At 41.8% G+C, this 19,200-nt stretch overlaps 1 protein-coding gene across 4 annotated transcripts in view; it reads right to left on the reverse strand.

The window, feature by feature from the left end:
* The window catches only part of LOC141156381 (putative defense protein 3), a 70,554-nt gene extending 56,429 nt beyond the window's left edge, over nucleotides 1-14,125 (reverse strand). The window contains exons 1-4 of one of the 4 annotated variants that reach the window (XM_073642578.1): nucleotides 14,009-14,125; nucleotides 13,566-13,629; nucleotides 13,165-13,211; nucleotides 7,074-7,143 (exon numbers count right to left, since the gene is read on the reverse strand). In XM_073642578.1, the coding sequence (XP_073498679.1) occupies nucleotides 7,074-7,143; nucleotides 13,165-13,211; nucleotides 13,566-13,580 (132 nt within the window). In that variant the 5' untranslated portion in view covers nucleotides 13,581-13,629; nucleotides 14,009-14,125. Of the gene's footprint in view, nucleotides 1-7,073; nucleotides 7,144-13,164; nucleotides 13,212-13,565; nucleotides 13,630-13,928 lie in introns of all 4 variants that reach the window. The other 3 variants (XM_073642577.1, XM_073642579.1, XM_073642580.1) reach the window with 3 other exon arrangements.
* Nucleotides 14,126-19,200: the final 5,075 nt, after the last annotated feature.

Here is a 19,200-nt window from a genome sequence, read left to right on the forward strand (position 1 = left end):
TGCTAATTGGTTGATCTGTTGAGGGAGAGTGGGCAGATCTTTTATTGGCTTCTCTTTGTAAAATAGTTCATTTCTAGAGATGGATCCCAACTCCTGTACAGATTCTTCCAACCCGGGTCCATCGTTACCTTTATTTATAAATTGCTGCTTCATATATGCAGCTTCAGTGAAGTAATCCTCTATGTTAGTACAATTTAGGATATTATTTAGCCAAACTGGTAAATGACAACTTGAAATGTGTATATAACTATTCGAGTCTACCTTCTTAAGGTAACACTTTGTTTTTAGATCATGATGATCAACATAGATGGTAAGATCCAATAAATTGACAGTTGATTTACTAATAGTGGGGGTAAATTCCAGACCAAAATTGTTTTCATTGAGTTCAGCAAGGAAGACTTTAATGTCCACTTGTGATCCATCCCAAATAAAAAGAATGTCGTCTATAAAGCGACTCCAGAGTATTAGCCTTTTACGTAACTGTCCATTATTGAAGATGAAGGATTCCTCCCATTTGCCCACATATAAATTGGCATAGCTAGGGGCAAATTTAGTCCCCATAGCTGTGCCCCATATTTGGAGGAAGAACTGTTGGTCATATATAAAATAGTTGTGAGTTAAGATGAAATTTATACTATCCAAAATAAATTGGATTTGGACTTCCCCATATGTGTTAGATGCACATAAAAAATACCCAGCTGCTTCACATTCCTTTTGTCGATTGATAACTGTATATAGGGATCTAATATCCAGAGTATCCAGGGTATAACTACTTTTCCACTTAATGGGTTCTAGAATCTGTAATGTGTGTCCCGTATCTTTTAGATACGCCGGTAGGTGGGGTACACATTATTGTAGGTGTGTATCAACATATTGAGAAAGGTTTTCTGTTAGGCAGTTTATGACTGAAATAATTGGTCTTCCTGGGGGGCGTGTGGTACTCTTGTGAATTTTTGGGATATAGTAAAAGGCCGCTAAGCTTGGGGTCTTTTTGAATATAAATTGGAACTCCTTCTTATTCAAGATTCCCAATGATTTGCCTTTTGTGGCAAGAACTTCCAATTTTCTAGTGTATCTTAATGTGGGGTCACTACTTAATTTTTTATATGTAACTAAATCCCCCAAAAGACACTGTGATTCATGCTCATACATTTTTTTATCGAGTATAACAATTCCACCCCCTTTGTCGGCTGGTCGAATAATAATATTGTGATTTTCCTAAAGCTAAATGATCGCCTTTTCTCGTTTTTGTTAAGGTTGTGTGGTGTATATTTATGATTCCGTTTGGTAATTTTCCTAATATCCAAGGTTACCATATTGTTGAAGGTGATGAATGCACTAGAATATTCATTGGTTGGATTAAACGCAGATTTGATAGCAAGCATGGCATGTTTGTAATCTGATGGGTCAGGATTAGTGAATCTGGGGCCTTCTTGTGCCTTTTTGATGAATTATTTCTTTACGGCTAGGTTACGTAGATATTGTTTCATACTTATGTATAAATTGAATGGGAGGTCTTCAGATGTTGGGGCAAATTTGAGTCCTTTCTGTAACAGGGTTTCTTCCTCTTCCGATAATGTGTAAGAGCTGAGATTAAAGATTTTTTGGACCGGGGTCAATTTTAAATCCCTTTTCTTTTTGGTGATCCCCCCCCCACTACCTCTTTTGGTTTTGCCACCCTTACCTTGAAAAAATCCCGATTGATTTGGGATTGCCCATGGGATCTTAGTCCCTTATTCCTAATGGTGGAATTCCCCAAATGCCTGCTTGCTATTGAGTTGTTGTTTGTTTTCCTAGAAGTTGTGTTACCAGTGGCGGTACTTCAATTGGGCTGATTCTTAAGCTCCCTTAGTTGTTTGTTAGTGGTCACTCTTTTGTGGTCCCTATGATTTATTTGGTTGGTAGTAGGAGTTTTTTCAATTGAGCCTTGAGTATCCATTCAATTAGATGTATAGTTTTCCTCTATTAGTGCTGTGAGTTGGGAGTATCTGTTAAAACTAGGAATCCCGCCTAATGTGAGTGTACCATGCTCTCCTTATAATTTCAAAAATGACCATTTTTTTGTTCTTTATTAAAATGAAAAAGTTGAAAACTCTGCTTTGCATAATAATTTGGAACATGCATTTTGAGTGCAGTTTGAGTTTTTTATTTTTTAAAAAAAATATACTGTTATCATAGGCAGTTTGTACAAAAACCTTTCAATTGTACTCTAATAGTTATTTGACTGGAAAATTACAATGACTGCAATTCATATAGGTAATTTGGGAAAATCTGAGAAAATATTATTTGCATAATAATTTGGAACACAGTGTACAGTACGTGGGATCCTTGATCCCACTCACCCAGTAGGGGATGAGCAGGATTTGTTGCTAATTATCCACTTCTTCATACCTACCTTATATGTCTATGTTTTATCTATATTTTATTGATCAGTTTTTTATTTTTATTTTTCCTAAAGTAGCTTTTTAAAACAGAAACTTAAATCATTTTAATTTGTTTCCCTCGTATACTGTCAAACAGCAAAACAGCTCTGTTGTTTATTGCATCAGATCCTGGCATAAACATATACTAAGAATAATGTGTCCAGCGCAGACATGATAATGGAGCATATTATTACCACTATACGTAGAATGGAATTTATTTTAACCATAATAGTGTTTAGGGCTTAATTACCATGCAGACAATTCCCCAGGTCCCACAGGTATACACATATTTTAATTTACCCAGTAAAGATTAGTATTTTAAACTCAATTTATTTTTATTCAACAATGGGTATCCAGGAGATCCTGCGTGTCCTTTTAGGCAGGCTTTGTCTTAGTGTGCATGCCTCTTTGTACTTTAACTTTACTATATTTATAATGGTTCACCATGGGATTCGATGGGCTTCTTTTTCTCTATATATTTGAGGCTCTTCAGACATCAGCAGGTGTTCCTCTTTAGTAAGGCTATGTTAAGGCCAGTTGTCTGGGCAAGCCACATCCTGAGGAAAAAGGACTGAGTCCTTTGAAACGCATCAGTTTTTGTGGCTAGTTCCAGACTCCGTACTCTTGGAAGTGACGTCACGTTGTCAAGCCCCCTACCAGCCGCGCGTTCTCACACTAGCGATTCCGGCTGGACCGCGGTGTTTCTGAATCAGTATCGTGTGGCTGCAAAGAGGAACATCAACGGGAGGACGCTCCCGCACCGCACAGCCTGTTTTTGAGGAAATACCTGCATGATCCCCTTGCATATAGTGACGGGCGCAGGATACATCGCTCCATTAGGCCGCATTTCCCTGCTACATGAGGACCTGGCTAATGGACACATTGCCTCACTTGAGCCAACTGTCCTTGTCACAGTAAGTCATATATTGACATATTCACTGCTATCTTTTGTACCTTAAGGCAACATTTGTTGCTACCTTTTGGTTTTAAACTTCCAACTTATCTATACTCATTTACTGTGGTTGGGGCACTATCTAAGGGTTAAATCAACCACACCTACCATTAACAACAAGTGGTTAACTATATGTCCACTTGCACGTACCATTCATTCTATCGCCTTTTCTGCATGCTTTTCAGCAGCAAGGTGGAATCTAGTGAGGTAATTATTGTTGTTTCGTATGGCTATAACGATGGTTAGCACTGACGATGACTACCTGCTGGAGCACACTTTGAACAGTCTGTGTGAGGAGGTGGTGGTCTCAGAGGAAGAGGGGGAAGCAGAGGAGGATGCAGAAGGGATAACAATATCTCTAAGTTCCAGACTGTTGGCGAACAGGCAGGTGCCGAGGGGGGGTGGATTACAGAGATTGAGGGGGGCTCATGGTACCAGACAAACTGTTAGTGAAGGTGAAGGGGCCGAGGAGCAAATGGAGAGTGACGAGCAGAAAGAGGTGATGGGAGCACAACAGTCAGAAAATGAAGAGGATAATGATCCCCGCTCTGTTGTCCGTGGTTGGCTGAGGAGATGGAGAAAGCAAGCTTCAGTGTTACCCCGCCACCAACACACCATGGACTTGGACCTCATGGAAGAGCAAGACACATGCGCGCCTTCTTGTTGCACTATCTGGAACATCATCCCCGTATTGTTAGGATTCGATATAGTGTTTTCTACTGGGTTGCCACTGTTAGATTCAAGGTACAAGAGTAAATTTTGCCAGACACTTCCCACCCTGGAAAGGGACTTGTGCATGCTGGAGGATCACAACACGCTTGTAGACAACCTTAAGAGTGGTTTTCCTCAAGACAGCAGTGAGGCACACAGAGTGCATCACAGTTGTAGACTTCCAACCCCAGGAATGTCAATTCGTCAATGCAAAAACATTAGCAGCAGCAGCAGTGTAAGTGGCAGAAGCAGTTTCTGTGAGTCATTTCACACATTTTTTCTGACCAGCCTGTGCACCAGCACAACAGAGTACAAGTCTGACACGTAGTGAACGACTGGAGAGGATGGTGCAGGAGAATATCAAGCTCAATATCAGTACCATCAGGGAGGGTTTGGATCCTTTTGCATTTTGGTCTTCAAAAATGGAAGAGTGGCCTGAGTTCGTGTCTTGGAGGTTTTGTCATGCCCAGCAGCCAGGGTTTTTTCAGAACGTGTCTTCAGCGCTGCTGGTGGTGTCCTGACGGATAAGCGCATCCGACTGTTCCCTGAAAGTGTAGATCGCCTAACTTTCATCAAGATGAACAACTCATGGATCTCCAAGAACTTTGCACCCCAATCGCAGACTGTGCAGACTAGGCGATGGTGTAGTTTTAAGTGTGCTGCATTGATCTCGAGTTATTGCAGTCTGTGACACCTTTGTCGTGGCTTCTGTGTCTGGTGTTGCTACTGCTGCTGATGTTATCAATAAGTTTTTTGAAATGTGGAGACTCCTGGTTGGGTCTTTATCTGGTGTGTTTCATGTAGTTGAAGGGGTGTCTGTCCCCATTATACTATTTCTATTCTGGGGAAATTGATGCCACTTTAGTGGTATGTCGCAATAATTTTTTTAAATGTGGATACTCCTGGTTTCGTCTCCTTCATGTATGTTGCCTGTAGCAGTAGGGTTCCCAGACCGGCAGGCGTGCACTTACTTTCAGTCAACTACCTGTGTTACTATCCTTGAAGTTTTCTACCAATAGTACTCTATGAAACGGATGTTTGTTCCACCTGAGTGTGGTTGAGCATAAAAGCAGCTTGAGCTGTTGTATGTGATATCAGGGCTCCCAGCACAGCAGGCCTACACCGATCCCTCACCCACCTCGTCTAAATTTGAAGTTCAATTCAAAGCTGTAAATTCTGGCCCAGACCTTGATATCTCATGCATGGCCCATGGCTGACAGCTGCTGTGCCATTATAAAATTTCGACTGTGGGTCAATTGATGCCACTTTTCCTGGTGTCTGCCCCTAATTTGATCTGTTTTAGCAGCTTTTGGGCCCTCTTGAAGGTGTTGTCTATGTGTTTGGTTTTGTCTCCCAGTGAATTCTATGGGGTTCGGATATGTTCGATAAACCGTTCGGCAAACATCAAGAAATTTGTCGATCAGATCGGAATCGAACCTTGAAAGGTTCGATCATCTCTACTTATTATGTAATTTATTTTCTTTTCAGGAGAATGTTAGGACCTGCTTCGGCAGTATGTGTATATTGTTTTAGAAAAGATCAAACTTGAGAGTTCTCACTTGTTACTTCGGTTGCCTTTACTGATCTAATGAAAAGATAATGGGAGGTAACAACATGGAGCAGGAAAATAACGAAATAGTCTTGAAAGCTTGATATTTGTCATTGCTGCAAGCGTCGTAGTATTAAATTTGTCAGCATTATAAGCTTTAAAGGGAACCTGTCAGATGATTCATTCGAGCCAAACCCCAAATTGAATGAATCAAAGACAGATACTGCAGGATTTCTCATGCAATCCTTGTACTGGCTACCTGCTCTTCTGACCTGAGCTTGACAGCTGCATAGAAATACATCAGCTGTCATTCTCAGGTCAGGAGAGGTGCTGGCCAGTCCGTGCAGTGTGATGTGATCATCGCACGAGTTATACAGCTGTCTGTCTGTGCCCTTACAAATATCTCCTGGCCTGTCCAACACTGCATGATTGACAGGTTTCTCTTTAAACACACCTAGGGATAGACCTGTCAATCAAGTCTAGCCAAGGCAAAAGTGAATCATTTACAGCTTATGCATTGAGACAGAATTTATCAGCTTAGTGCTACCTCTTTTTTGGAGCTACTTTATATACAAATAATACCGTACAAGGCTCACATAATAGTGCCATATAATAAATAGATAAATGCAAGCACAAATATGCACATCTGCTAGATATTTGCCTGCTCAAATAAATAAATTTCCATTCAGAACTTGCATGCATGCAAATACACTTGCTACATATATACAAGCACACATACACACTCACATTTCATACACATACAATATGCACATACATACACACAATTACATATCTAGATTCCCATGGGCCTCAGCTCAAATTTTGGATCAGTCCCTTTCCCAGTACCATTCACAAACACATCATGTTCTTCTTTGCCTCTTCCTGGACTAACATTTTTGTAAGTTGTATAATCAGACCCCTACATTATTTCAGATCACAGACTTAGATCCTAGACCCCAGAGTAAGACCCCTACAATAATTCATCTCCTGAAAATTAACTCACAATCAAAGTCGAAAATTAATTTGAACTTGGACTGAAACTTCAAAAACAAATTCATACTCCAGGCTCAGATCCCCAAATTCATTTAAACCCAAGGTCAGACCTGTATTAGTTTAGACTCAAACTCTATACATTTTTCAAAACCCAAGGCGAAACTCTCCTCTTATTAATTAAGAGCCTAGACATGACACCCAATAAACTCAGACTCGTGAAAATGAGCAAAAATTGCCCCTCTCCCACCAAAATCCTGCTACCCTCACGTCAGCACAAATGTACGGAGCTGACAGAGTCCTAGATTCAGACACTTCTGAAATGTCATTTAGCCTTAATGGATTTTTATACAACTTGTAAAAATGTACAAAGCTGTAGTAGATTAGAACTAAAGATGCTCTGCTCACTTTTCTAGGTTCGTTCTCTAGACATATACAGGCATCTTACCTTTGGGTGTGAAGACAGGTCTGAGGCAGGGAGAAAATGAATCAAGATTTTTCCTAGTCTTAAGAAAGATCTGAAAGGAAAAAAAAATGCAAGGAGGAGCCCAGTCAGTGTCTTTCATCTTCTGTCATAGAAATAGAGGTGTGCCTGACATCAATAGCTTCATTATATATACTATATACATTATATACTACATACATTATATGCGATAGTGTCATCATATACAATATACATTATATACTATATACATTATATGCTATAGTATCATCATATACAATATACATTATATACTACATATATTATATACTATAGTGTCATCATATACAATATACATTATATACTACATACATTATATACTATAGTGTCATCATATACAATATACATTATATACTACATACATTATATGCTATAGTGTCATCATATACAATATACATTATATACTACATACATTATATGCTATAGTGTCATCATATACAATATACATTATATACTATATACATTATATGCTATAGTGTCATCTTATACAATATACATTATATACTACATACATTATATGCTATAGTGTCATCATATACAATATACATTATATACTATAGTGTCATCATATACAATATACATTATATACATTATATACTATAGTGTCATCATATACAATATACATTATATACTATATACATTATATGCTATAGTGTCATCATATACAATATACATTATATACTACATACATTATATGCTATAGTGTCATCATATACAATATACATTATATACTACTGCTCATTGCTTCATTATATATTATATGTTACACACTATGCACCTTCAAATACAGGATGTATATCTTTCATACGTTATTTATTATTATTTCTTCCTAGAGCACCATTGATTCCATGGTGCTGTACATGAGATGGGGGTTACATACTGTACAAGATACAAATATAAATTACGATGAACAAACTACCAATGATAGACTGGTACAGGAGGGGAGAGGACCCTGCCCTATGGGGCTTATAGTCTACAGGATAATGGGGAAGGAGGCAGTAGGTTGGGGGTCTGTGGCAGCTCTGGGGGTAGAGGGGTGGGTTATTGTAGGCTGTAAGCTTTCTGAAGAGATGGGTTCTGAAGTTCCTTCTAGAACCGAATGTGATGGTTAATTGGACGTGTTTTGTCACGGTATTCCAGAGGATGGCGGATACTCGGGAGAAGTCAATGGAGGCGATAGGGTGAGAAATGTTTGAATGTGGTGGAGAGAAGGAGGTCTTGGGACTCGGAGGACCGTAGTTTGCATGTTGGAAGATATGGAGAGATTAGTTCAGAGATATTCGGAGGAGACAGATCATGGACGGCTTTGTAGGTCAGTGTTAGAAGTTTAAACTGTATCTTTTGAGAATTTGGGAGCCAGGGAAGAGATTTTCAGAGCAAAGAGGCGGAGAGGATTAGCGAGGGGAGAGGTGGATTAATCGGGCAGCAGAGTTAAGGATGGACTGGAGAGGTGCGAGTGTTAGTTGGGAGGGCACAGAGGAGGATGTTGCAGTAGATGAGGTGGGAGATGATGAGGGTGTGTACTAACATTTTAGTAGATTGAGGGTTGAGAAGGGGACAAATTCTGGAAAGTTGGAGGTAGCATGAGGTGGTGCAGGCTTGGATTGGTGATTTGAAAGACAAGATAGATAGATATTTACATTTGTCCTTTTAAATTTTCAAAAGTTAAAAAGTCAAAACTTAAAAAACTTCAATCATAAACTACATACATTATTAAATAGCTCTCTTGGACCTGATGAGGCAGGTGTACTTACTTTGAAATTCCATGTAAACTTGACTGTATATTTCGTAATGAAAGTTTCCTTACCTAATATTGAAATGAGCATTTTATGAGTCCAGCTCTGTGATCTGATTTCTATAGCCATTTTGATGTGGATTTTCAAAATAAATACAGCAAGCTCATCAGGTCTCGGAGATCTATTTAATAATGTATGCAGTTTGTGTAGTGAAATCAAGTGACAGATCAACTGGAAGGACTCCTCTACTCATTTTTTTGGTTTACAAGCTCTCTTTAGAGAATTAGGATTATGAGATGAAGCTGTAGTCCTGGGAGTAGCACTCGCTAACACTGGTAGAACATAAAAGCTCCATGTAGTAGTTGCTCTTTATCAGGTTCACTTGGTCTTCAGTGCCCATCTAATAGGAGTAGTAGCTCCACTATAGTAGGCTAGAGGTACTCAATTGGTGGACCTTGGTCTAAATCTGGACAGGGACTGATAGCTGTCCAAATCTTGTAAACCTGCTATCATACATGCAATGGAGGACAGCAGTATCTCCTTAAATGCATTTACTAATATTTCTAGGCATTTTTTTTCAAGGTGTTTTAATGATTTTAAGGATCTGATCTGGAGTCTTGAAGACTTGTTGGGTCTGGACTGGGGTCTGAATGAGTTTAAGGTTCTGGGGTCTTAAAGGGGTTGTCTATGCACAATCAATGGATGACTTATCCAAAGGATCAATATCAAGTTGGTCGGGTTACGACATTGGCACCCCCACTTATCAGCTGTTATTTGCTCCACATTAAACACTTTTAATTGGAAACACTTTAAAAATTCATTGTAATAGGATCAGTTCTGCAGTGGATAGGCCATCAATATGCTGTGACCGGACAACAACATTAATTATTTTGGAGGTCTGATCTGAAATAATGGTCTGGTCTGTTTTTTCCAGTAACGATAATAAATCCTGATTTGGATGTTTCTAGAAGGGTTACGAAAGATTAACAAGATGACATCTTTACCATTTGTGTTCAGTTTGGACCTTCATCTGACCTCAAACCAATAGAAGCAGAACTTTACTGAACCTAATAACAGAGTTAATCCCAACTTCATAAATGGGTCAAAAACTATTTGTAAAATAGGTCATAAAGTACTTATGAAACAAGAAAAGCACTTTTGCAATGTACTGTTTATTAAAATTTACAGCCATTTTTGACATATCAACAATTTTAGACCACTGCTGCATTCTAGCTTGGAAGTGACTCGCCCCCTGGGCCGTGGGGCACTCGGAGCCGGGCAATAGGGAGACGATGGGGGTAGTAGTGGCAACCCGGTCCATGGCTCAGGGTGGTCAGACCAGTGGCAGTCCTTTATAAGTTTTAAGTAATGTCCGACTACGCCACCCGTGGATTGCGGTCAGTGCTAACCGCCGCTGCAGTGCAGACCGCTGGGGCAGATGTAAATGTGCAGCTCTGAATAGTACAACTCCCCACGGGAAGAGTAGGGCCCCAGGGCAGTGTATGATGGATGATGGAGGGGATGATTCCAACCGCGTTAGCCAGGAAACGGAGGCCTCTTAAACAGTTCAGGGTCTTTATTAGAACAGGTAAAACGACCCAGAAACAGGCCCGGCTAGGAGGGGGCCTGGATGTCTGAGAGCAAGTGGGAAGCTGGCCCTGGTCAAGATGAGGGTGTCGGCCTACCGTGCTCTTTGTGCTCCTTCTGGCTATTTCCCTTCTGGTAATGTAACAGCCCAATTTCCCGAGCTCACCGTGTCCTCTCACCCGTATGGCTTGCAACTTGGGTCCCTTGCTACTCCCGGCCTGGTACGGCTCTGCTGGTCCCTTCTGCTGTGGCGGAGCCTCCGGGCTTCTTAGGCCAAGGAACATACAGTCCCCTGTAGACTGGTTATCTGCTGTAGGATGTGGAATCCTCACAGCCTCAGACACCACAGTCTGGTGGATTAGTTTCTTTATCTGCCAGGACAGACTCACTTTGCCTTTTGTCCCTGGCTCGTGGCTCTCCTACTGCCACACGTCCTCTTAGGCTGCAACACAACTGTCTGTCCCAGCTCTGGGACACCTCTCAATCCAGAGACAGGTTGTCCAGTTCTCCCTAACCCTGCCCCCAGTTCCAGCTTTTATAGGGGCAGCCTGCTCCCCCTACTGGTCTGGGACAGGAGGTGCTGCATGCTAATGATCCTTGACTAGACGACACAGCTTTATTATACATTTGTGGCATCCAGGCCAGGGTGACACAGAAGTACTGCACTGAAACTGGAAGCCAATAGCATGTTCCAGCAATTCTTACAAGTTGAATAGAAAACAGCTTGTAAGTACTGCACATGTTTGGCCACTTCTGGTAGACAGCAGTGGTGGTCGGCCTCATAGACAAGAAGCTGTAAATAGGAAAAAAGTGCTAATGTCTAAGAACGCCTGAACAATTAAAAAAAAAACAGAAAATTGCAAAAGTGCTTGTTTTTTTTATAAACATTATCCGACAATACCGATCAATGACGATGAGAAGAACCCTTTAAGTACCCCTCAATTAGGCTATTGATAAAAAATGCCCCCCCCCCCTAAAAATATATTTACACTTACAGATCAGAGATTCATTTAAGTCATAGGTTTACAATGTTTCAGTATTTGAGAGTAACACGTTACAAGCAAATACGTAACAAATAACAGATAAAATTCAGCAAATACATGAGTATTTTTCTTATTATTTACATAAAAATACTAGACTACAACTGAATGAAAAAGACACTCGTGTGCCTGACATTGTGGAAAGACTTTGTGAAAAATGTTCTCGTCTTACAACTAGGTGTTTCGCCCTTCTAATATAATAAAATGCACGGTGACTAGACTTATTCCTTTAGGGTCATAGATTAGGCAGCAATTTCAAATATTACTCTTATTTCCCTACACTTACTAGAGTGCCAGTAATTTGTGGATCCATGTTAAAGGAGGTTTCCTGAATATTTTAAAAAGTAGGCAGAGTAGAGAATGTTGAGTACCATACATGCAAAAATCACAGCAGAGACTCACTTAGATGAAGAGAGAGGTATCAAGAAAGAATCAATGATGGATGGGACATCCCACACTGACAGAGAGCAGCAGAGGAGTGGATGACTAAGGGCAGTGGCCAAGGGCTGTAGATTCTCTCATCCGAGAAGATCAGGCTGATTATGTAAATCACACTCAACATAGTGTGATCCAATTCTTTTGGATGAAGAGTAGATGGAGAAAAAAATGTCTCCACTTCTCCATTTTGTGAGGCCGCGGAAATCGGACTGCACTCAAATGTCATCCGACTGCAGTCCGATATTTCCACAGACTCATTGACTTGCATGGTCGAGTATCAGATCAAACTGGGGCATGCAGCGATTTGTTAAACAGTATGTGTCCGATGGGTTAATTTTTCTAATAACTGGTTAAGTCTAAGGGAACCTTCAATATTTAAATAGAAGTAATTGCTAACTCCACACTAACTTTGAACAAAAAAAGAGTTTAATGGTTAACATTATTGCTTTATTGATTATACACATATAGCAAACAGAATAATTCGGTACATATGAGACGAATACAGACAAAGTGCATATAATGTAATAAGATTAGGTGTGACCGACAGGTACATTAATTTGAATGTGCAAAGCTAAAAAGTCCTAAATAATAGACATTGGTCAAAGAACTATGAGCACAAACCATATCTGCACCTTTGCATAAATTCACTTTGTCATAGGTGTATGGCAGAAATGCTCTTACTTATGATGAATATGGACTGGTTGTTGTTACCAAAATGCTACACAAGCATGCTACCACAACGTAAGTTTCGCGTACATAGATGTCGCTTCCTCAGGGGAGTCTGGGGTACTAAAATGTCCCCCATGCTTTAAATAGGCTGAAATCCGGTCATGTGACCGGAGACAGCTGATGGGATCAGCACGTTGTGGCGCATGTGCTTTCTGCAACGCGTGCCAAACTCTTGGCCCGAGGCAATCAAGGCAGGCCGTGCATGTCCGGCAAACAGGGACACTGTCTGATAGGAAAAAAAATCAAATATGTGAGCCACCCCATAGAATAACATTGGTCTGAGTGCTGTCTGAACGATCACACTCAGAACGAATATACATTTGTCTGCACCTGCCCTTATACTTCTTTTATTTCATTCCAATCCTTACTCTTTACCAACCTTAAAGAATCCTTAAACTCTTTATCTATAGAATAATCAGAATAACACAATCCTACAGTATGTCTATATTCTAGCTCAATCAAGATCCCTCATATATTTTAAGATAATGCAGGGAGAAGGTGAGGAAGGGAGAGGGACAGTCAGCTCACCGGAGATGTGAAGACTGGACACAGGTGATGATTCCGCATGGAGTGATCTGGGATCCAACCAGTTGTCACACAGCAAAAGAGAGGAGAAGATTCCGGCAGAAAAAAAAAGTAAATAAAATCTGTTTTTTAGTAGACAAAGTTTGAAAAAGATGATGCCACTACATATCCAGCAGGCACACTAACAAACTAACGCGTTTCAGCTTTATGAGTAAGGATGCGTAAAGCTGAAACGCGTTGGCTTGCCAGTGTGCCTGCTGGATATGTAGTGACATCGTCTTTTTAAAAAAATTCTAATAAAAAAACAATTTCATTTACTATTTTTTCCGCTGGAATCTTCTTTTCTCTTTATATATTTTAAAGTGCATTTCCATTAAAAAAAATGGAACTTTAGTATAACTCACCTTAAGTGCTAACATGCAGAGGTCTCAGCTGTTTTCAGAATTTGCATCTTTCATGCTTCCCATCCTGCTGTGCAGAGAAATACAGTTACCCATGCATGAATTATTCAGGCTGCTATTCACACATATATGAACACGCATAACAAGCCAAAGTTATTTTGGTATTATACATTGCAAATTACTATGCAATCACAATAAAAAATCAATCTAATGGTGCTTTTCCATGAAGTTGTGCCAATAATCTTACACGTTCAAGTTCATCATTCATGGCTGTTAAACTTGTATTTCTTGAAAGATTTCTTTGAAATCATTACTTGAAAGATTCCACTTCTATTTCATTGCTGACAAAGAAACAAAATCCCTTACAGTGATCCGATGACTGGACACATCCTTGCGTGACTAAGCACCTTCTGTTAGAGCTGTGCATTGTCAGTGTAGATGTTTACCATGTATATACAAGCCCCTGGGAATTCACAAAAAGGCTTGAGGGCTGCTTCATGTGCACACTTTAGTCTTCCCCTGGTTTCCATACAGTACTTGGACGAGACAGTGATAGCAGTAATAATGACTAAGCATTTTTTTAAATGATTTGTACAACAGCGCCCCCTACCAGCTATGAGAATTCAAGACAGAAGTACACAGGTTTAGGGATGAGTGGACCCGTCGATGTTCGGGTTCGTCAAGTTCGGCTGAACTGTAGTCCAAAGTTCGGTTCAGGTATCAGAACTTGACCCCGAACCGAATAGAAGTCAATGTGGACCCAAACTTTGGTGCTGTAAAATGGCCGTAAAATGGTCATAGTCAGGGCTATGGGGCTTCAAAAGAAAGCAAAATGGGAGTAAGAGCAGGACAATTGCCCTGCAAACAAATGTAGATAGGAAAATGGCTTAAAATAACATCAAATAAAAAATAATCGTGAACCAGGTCCAAATGGAGGAGGAGGTTGAGGAGGAGGTGTGTGTGGTGGTGTAAGTGGAAGAGGCGGAGGAGGAGGTAGCCAGCACTGTTTTTGTGTTTTGTTTTTTTTTATTTATTTTTTGGAGGGTACTAAGGTGATACAGCAGGCCAGATCTCAGTTTGAAATTGTTTGGAGCACATATTCTATTTAATACAGGCCTCATCCACAGTAAAAAAAATATTTTTTTCTGTTACTAAGGTGATACAATAGGCCAGATCTCATTTTGAAATTGCTTGGACCATATATTCTACGTTATACAGGCCTCATCCACAGTAAAAAAAAATCTTCTTTTACTAACGTGATACAGTAGGCCAGATCTCAGTTTGAAATTGTTTAGAGCATATATTCTATTTAATACAGGCCTCATCAACAGTAAAAAAAAAAAATAATCTGTTACTAACATGATACAGTAGGTCAAATCTCAGTTTGAAATTGTTTGGCGCATATATTCTATGTTATACACGCCTCATTCGCAGTAAAAAAAAAATTCTTCTGTTACTAACATGATACAGTAGGTCAGATTTCAGTTTGAAATTGTTTGGAGCATATATTCTATTTAATACTGGCTTCATCCACCATAAAAAAAGTAATATCTTCCGTTACTAAGGTGATGCCGCAGGCCAGATCTCAGTTTGAAATTGTTTAGAGCATATATTCTATTTAATTCAGGCCTCATTCACAGTAAAAAAAAATAAATAAAAATCTGTTACTAAGGTGATACAATAGGCCAGATCTCAGTTTGAAATTGTTTGGACCATATATTCTATGTTATACAGGCCTTATCCATAGTAAAAAAAAGAATTCTTCTTTTACTAATGTGATACAGTAGGCTAGATCTCAGTTTGAAATTGTTTGGAGCATATATTCTATTTAATACAGGCCTCATCCACAGTAAAAAAAAAAAAAAAATTTCTTCTGTTACTAACATGATACATTAGGCCAGATCTCAGTTTTAAATTGGTTGGAGCATATATTCTATTTAATACAGGCCTCATCCACAGTAAAAAAAAAATCTTCTGTTACTAACGTGATACAGTAGGCCAGATCTCAGTTTGAAATTGTTTGAAGCATATATTCTATTTAATACAAGCCTCATCCACAGTAAAAAAAATAATTTCTTCTTTTACTAATGTGATACAGTAGGCCAAATCTCAGTTTGAAATTGTTTGAAGCATATATTCTATTTAATACAAGCCTCATCCACAGTAAAAAAAATAATTTCTTCTGTTACTAACGTGATACAGCAGGCCAGATCTCAGTTTGAAATTATTTGAAGCATATATTCTATTTAATACAGGCCTCATCCACAGTAAAAAAAAAATCTTCTGTTACTAACGTGATACAGTAGGCCAGATCTCAGTTTGAAATTGTTTGAAGCATATATTCTATTTAATACAAGCCTCATCCACAGTAAAAAAAATAATTTCTTCTTTTACTAATGTGATACAGTAGGCCAAATCTCAGTTTGAAATTGTTTGAAGCATATATTCTATTTAATACAAGCCTCATCCACAGTAAAAAAAATAATTTCTTCTGTTACTAACGTGATACAGCAGGCCAGATCTCAGTTTGAAATTATTTGAAGCATATATTCTATTTAATACTGGCCTCATCCACAGTAAAAAAAATATAATTTTTTGATGCTGATAGCGTACTCCAACCACACTTTCTGAGCGACATGAGTGGGAAAAAGCGAGGTCGTGGTGGAAGGGGGAATAGGCTTGGTGTTCATGGTATACGTGGGGTTGGTGGTAATGTTAGTGAAAGCACTAGTGAACCAACACCGTCATGTCCTATCCAAACACAACTGACAACTTCTGTTACTGGACGGGCTTCTCTACTCCCTCTCTTTGGCAGCCGCACAGCAGTACGCCTTGTACATAAGGGCCAGAAAGAGCATGTGCTCCAGTGGATGGCAAGCGCTGCATCAAGTGGCCTCTCTTCCTCTTCCTCTACCTCAACATCACACACAGTACAATCCTCAGAGTTTCCCCCTGCGTCACAACTCTCCAACCACCCAACTGACTGTAGGGAACCACAGATGGGTGCATCTGCAGAGCTGTTCACACATTCTATGCCATGGGCATCAGAAGTCTGCTCCAAAGATTCACAGACTCAAGAGGAGGAAAGCATCTTTACCGATGCCCAAAATTTTTTTAGGTTGGATCCATAGCAGGACGAAGTAGGGTCCGAGCACCATCCTGACCCTTGTCACCAGATGTTAACCCCCGGGGGGGTGGGGGAGTGATCCTGATGAGACTCAGATACCTGAGGCTCACGAGGACTGTTTTGTGCTGTCAGGGCAGGAAGAGGAGGAGTGTCACTCTCAGGGCGAGGAATGGGATAACAGAGAGGATGATGACGAGGTTGTAGATCCCACTTGGTGTGAACCCAGATAAACGCATCAGAGTAGCTCATCTGAGGAGGTGGAGGAGGAGGAAGACAAGGAGGTTACGTTGCGCCCTACGGCACAGACACGGAGTGATGCAACCACGACGAGCACTGCATCTGTGGTGCCCCTGAGGGTTCAGTCGCCACAGAGGTACTGCATCTCACCCAGAGGTGTGGTATCTCACTCTCAGGTAAGGATGGAGTACAGCTCAGGACCCTAACACCTGCATCCAACACACACCGCTGCAGGCCAGCAGGAGGGGCAAGATGCCTCCTTCGTACTTGCTGAGCCCCTTCCCTGGCTGGAGTGGGGGGAACGTAGAGAGGGGGAACCATGTAGTGGGTGTGGGTGGAGGATGTAGTTAAGGGGAGCACATAAAAGAAAGATATAAGTACAGACACCATCTTAGAAAGACAAGCCAGTCAGAGGAGGAGAAGTGACAGGAGCAGAGGCTCTGTACGAGCTCTGCTCCAGAGGTGGGCCTGGACAGTGAGGCCCAAGTCTGGGAAGAGAAGGAGAGAACAGAGGAGAGGGAGCAGGAAGGCTCCAGGAGCGGAAGAAGGGACCCTAGGGGTACGGGCCGTGCAGAAGGCCACCTGTACGCCCGCATCTACCGGGAGGTGGAGGGGTCAGGCTGCATAAAGGGAATCGGATCCCTCAACTAGCAAAAGATTGTACATCTTAACTAGAAACCGGAGGCTGCAGTATTTCATGTCCTGTAGCCAACATTCCATGCCAGTCTCACCAGGAAGGTAACTACATAGGACCCAGGGGATGGAACAGACGTCGCCCGCTAAGGCCCGCAGATACTGGACTGGGACACTTGGTGTGGAGTTCAGGGAGACAGCCAGAGAGAAGACACAGAAGGGGGTCCTGCTAAGTACTCCAGAGATATCTGAGGGTGGACTGAACCCCTCACTGAGTAAACGCAGCATGACGTGGATAGTTATACTGAGCTCTGTAACTTGGATTCATAGGCGGATTATAATGAGGGCAATCTGGGCTACAGCCCGGGGCTCCGGGGGGTCCATGGCCAGATTGCCCTCATTATAATACATGCGTCACCGTGGCATATACTGGCAGTCAGAGGCGGGGGGGCCCTGGGACCACTCCCCCAGCAGCGGCACACGGCCGCTACTTCTTCTTCGGCTGGGCCAGCACTGCACCTGTTAACTTCCCTGTGTGCGGGCTCGGCCGTGTCACTGCTAGGAGACACGGCCCTGTGCGCGGCCGTGTCTGCTAGTGTGACATCACACAGTGCGTGCTGCACTGCTGCCCCGGAGAGGAGCTGGAGGACTGGAGCCGAGCCGGGGGATAGTGAGTGTGTGTGTGTGTGTGTGAGAGAGTGTGTGTGAGAGTGTGTGTGAGTGTGTGTGTGTGTGTGTGTGTGTGTGAGTGATTGAGTGAGTGAGTGTGTGTGTGTGCAGGCAGATATCATTATGTGATGTCTGTTTATATGTATTTTTGTGTTTCAAATGTGTTTATGCGTGTATGTATATGTCTGTATATGTTTGTGTGTGTGCATGACTGCGTGCGGCCGTCTGCTGTGTATAGATGGCGCCGTGCGGCCTCCTGCTGTGTATAAATGGTGCCGTGCGGCCTCCCGCTGTGTATAGATGGCGCCGTGCGGCCTCCCGCTATGCATAGATGGCACCATGCGGCCTCCCGCTGTGTATAGATGGCTACGTGCGGCCTCCCGCTGTGTATAGATGGCTACGTGCAGCCTCCCGCTGTGTATAGATGGCGCCGTGCGGCCTCCCGCTGTGTATAGATGGCGCCGTGCGGCCTGCCGCTGTATATAGATGGCTACGTGCGGCCTCCCGCTGTGTATAGATGGCTACGTGCGGCCTCCCGCTGTGTAAAGATGGCTACGTGCGGCCTCCTGCTGTGTATAGATGGCTACGTGCAGCCTCCTGCTGTGTATAGATGGCTACGTGCGGCCCCCTGCTGTGTATAGATGGCACCATGCGGCCTCCTGCTGTGTATAGATGGCTACGTGCGGCCTCCTGCAGTGTATAGATGGCTACGTGCAGCCTCCTGCTGTGTATAGATGGCTACATGCGGCCTCCTGCTGTGTATAGATGGCTACGTGCAGCCTCCTGCTGTGTAAAGATGGCTACGTGCGGCCTCCTGCTGTGTATAGATGGCTACGTGTGCTCAATATTAAGCCATGCAATTAATGTAAGGCTATGTGCCCACGATGCAGAAACGCTCCGGATTTTTTTTGCGCATTTCTGCTCTCCCTGGCAGAAAAAACGCATGCGGATTGTACATGCGTTTTTCCTGCC

Source organism: Phyllobates terribilis, unplaced genomic scaffold, assembly GCF_046119375.1.
Source record: "Phyllobates terribilis strain yellow unplaced genomic scaffold, ASM4611937v1 Scaffold_8__6_contigs__length_399053987, whole genome shotgun sequence".
Lineage (NCBI taxonomy): Eukaryota > Metazoa > Chordata > Amphibia > Anura > Dendrobatidae > Phyllobates > Phyllobates terribilis.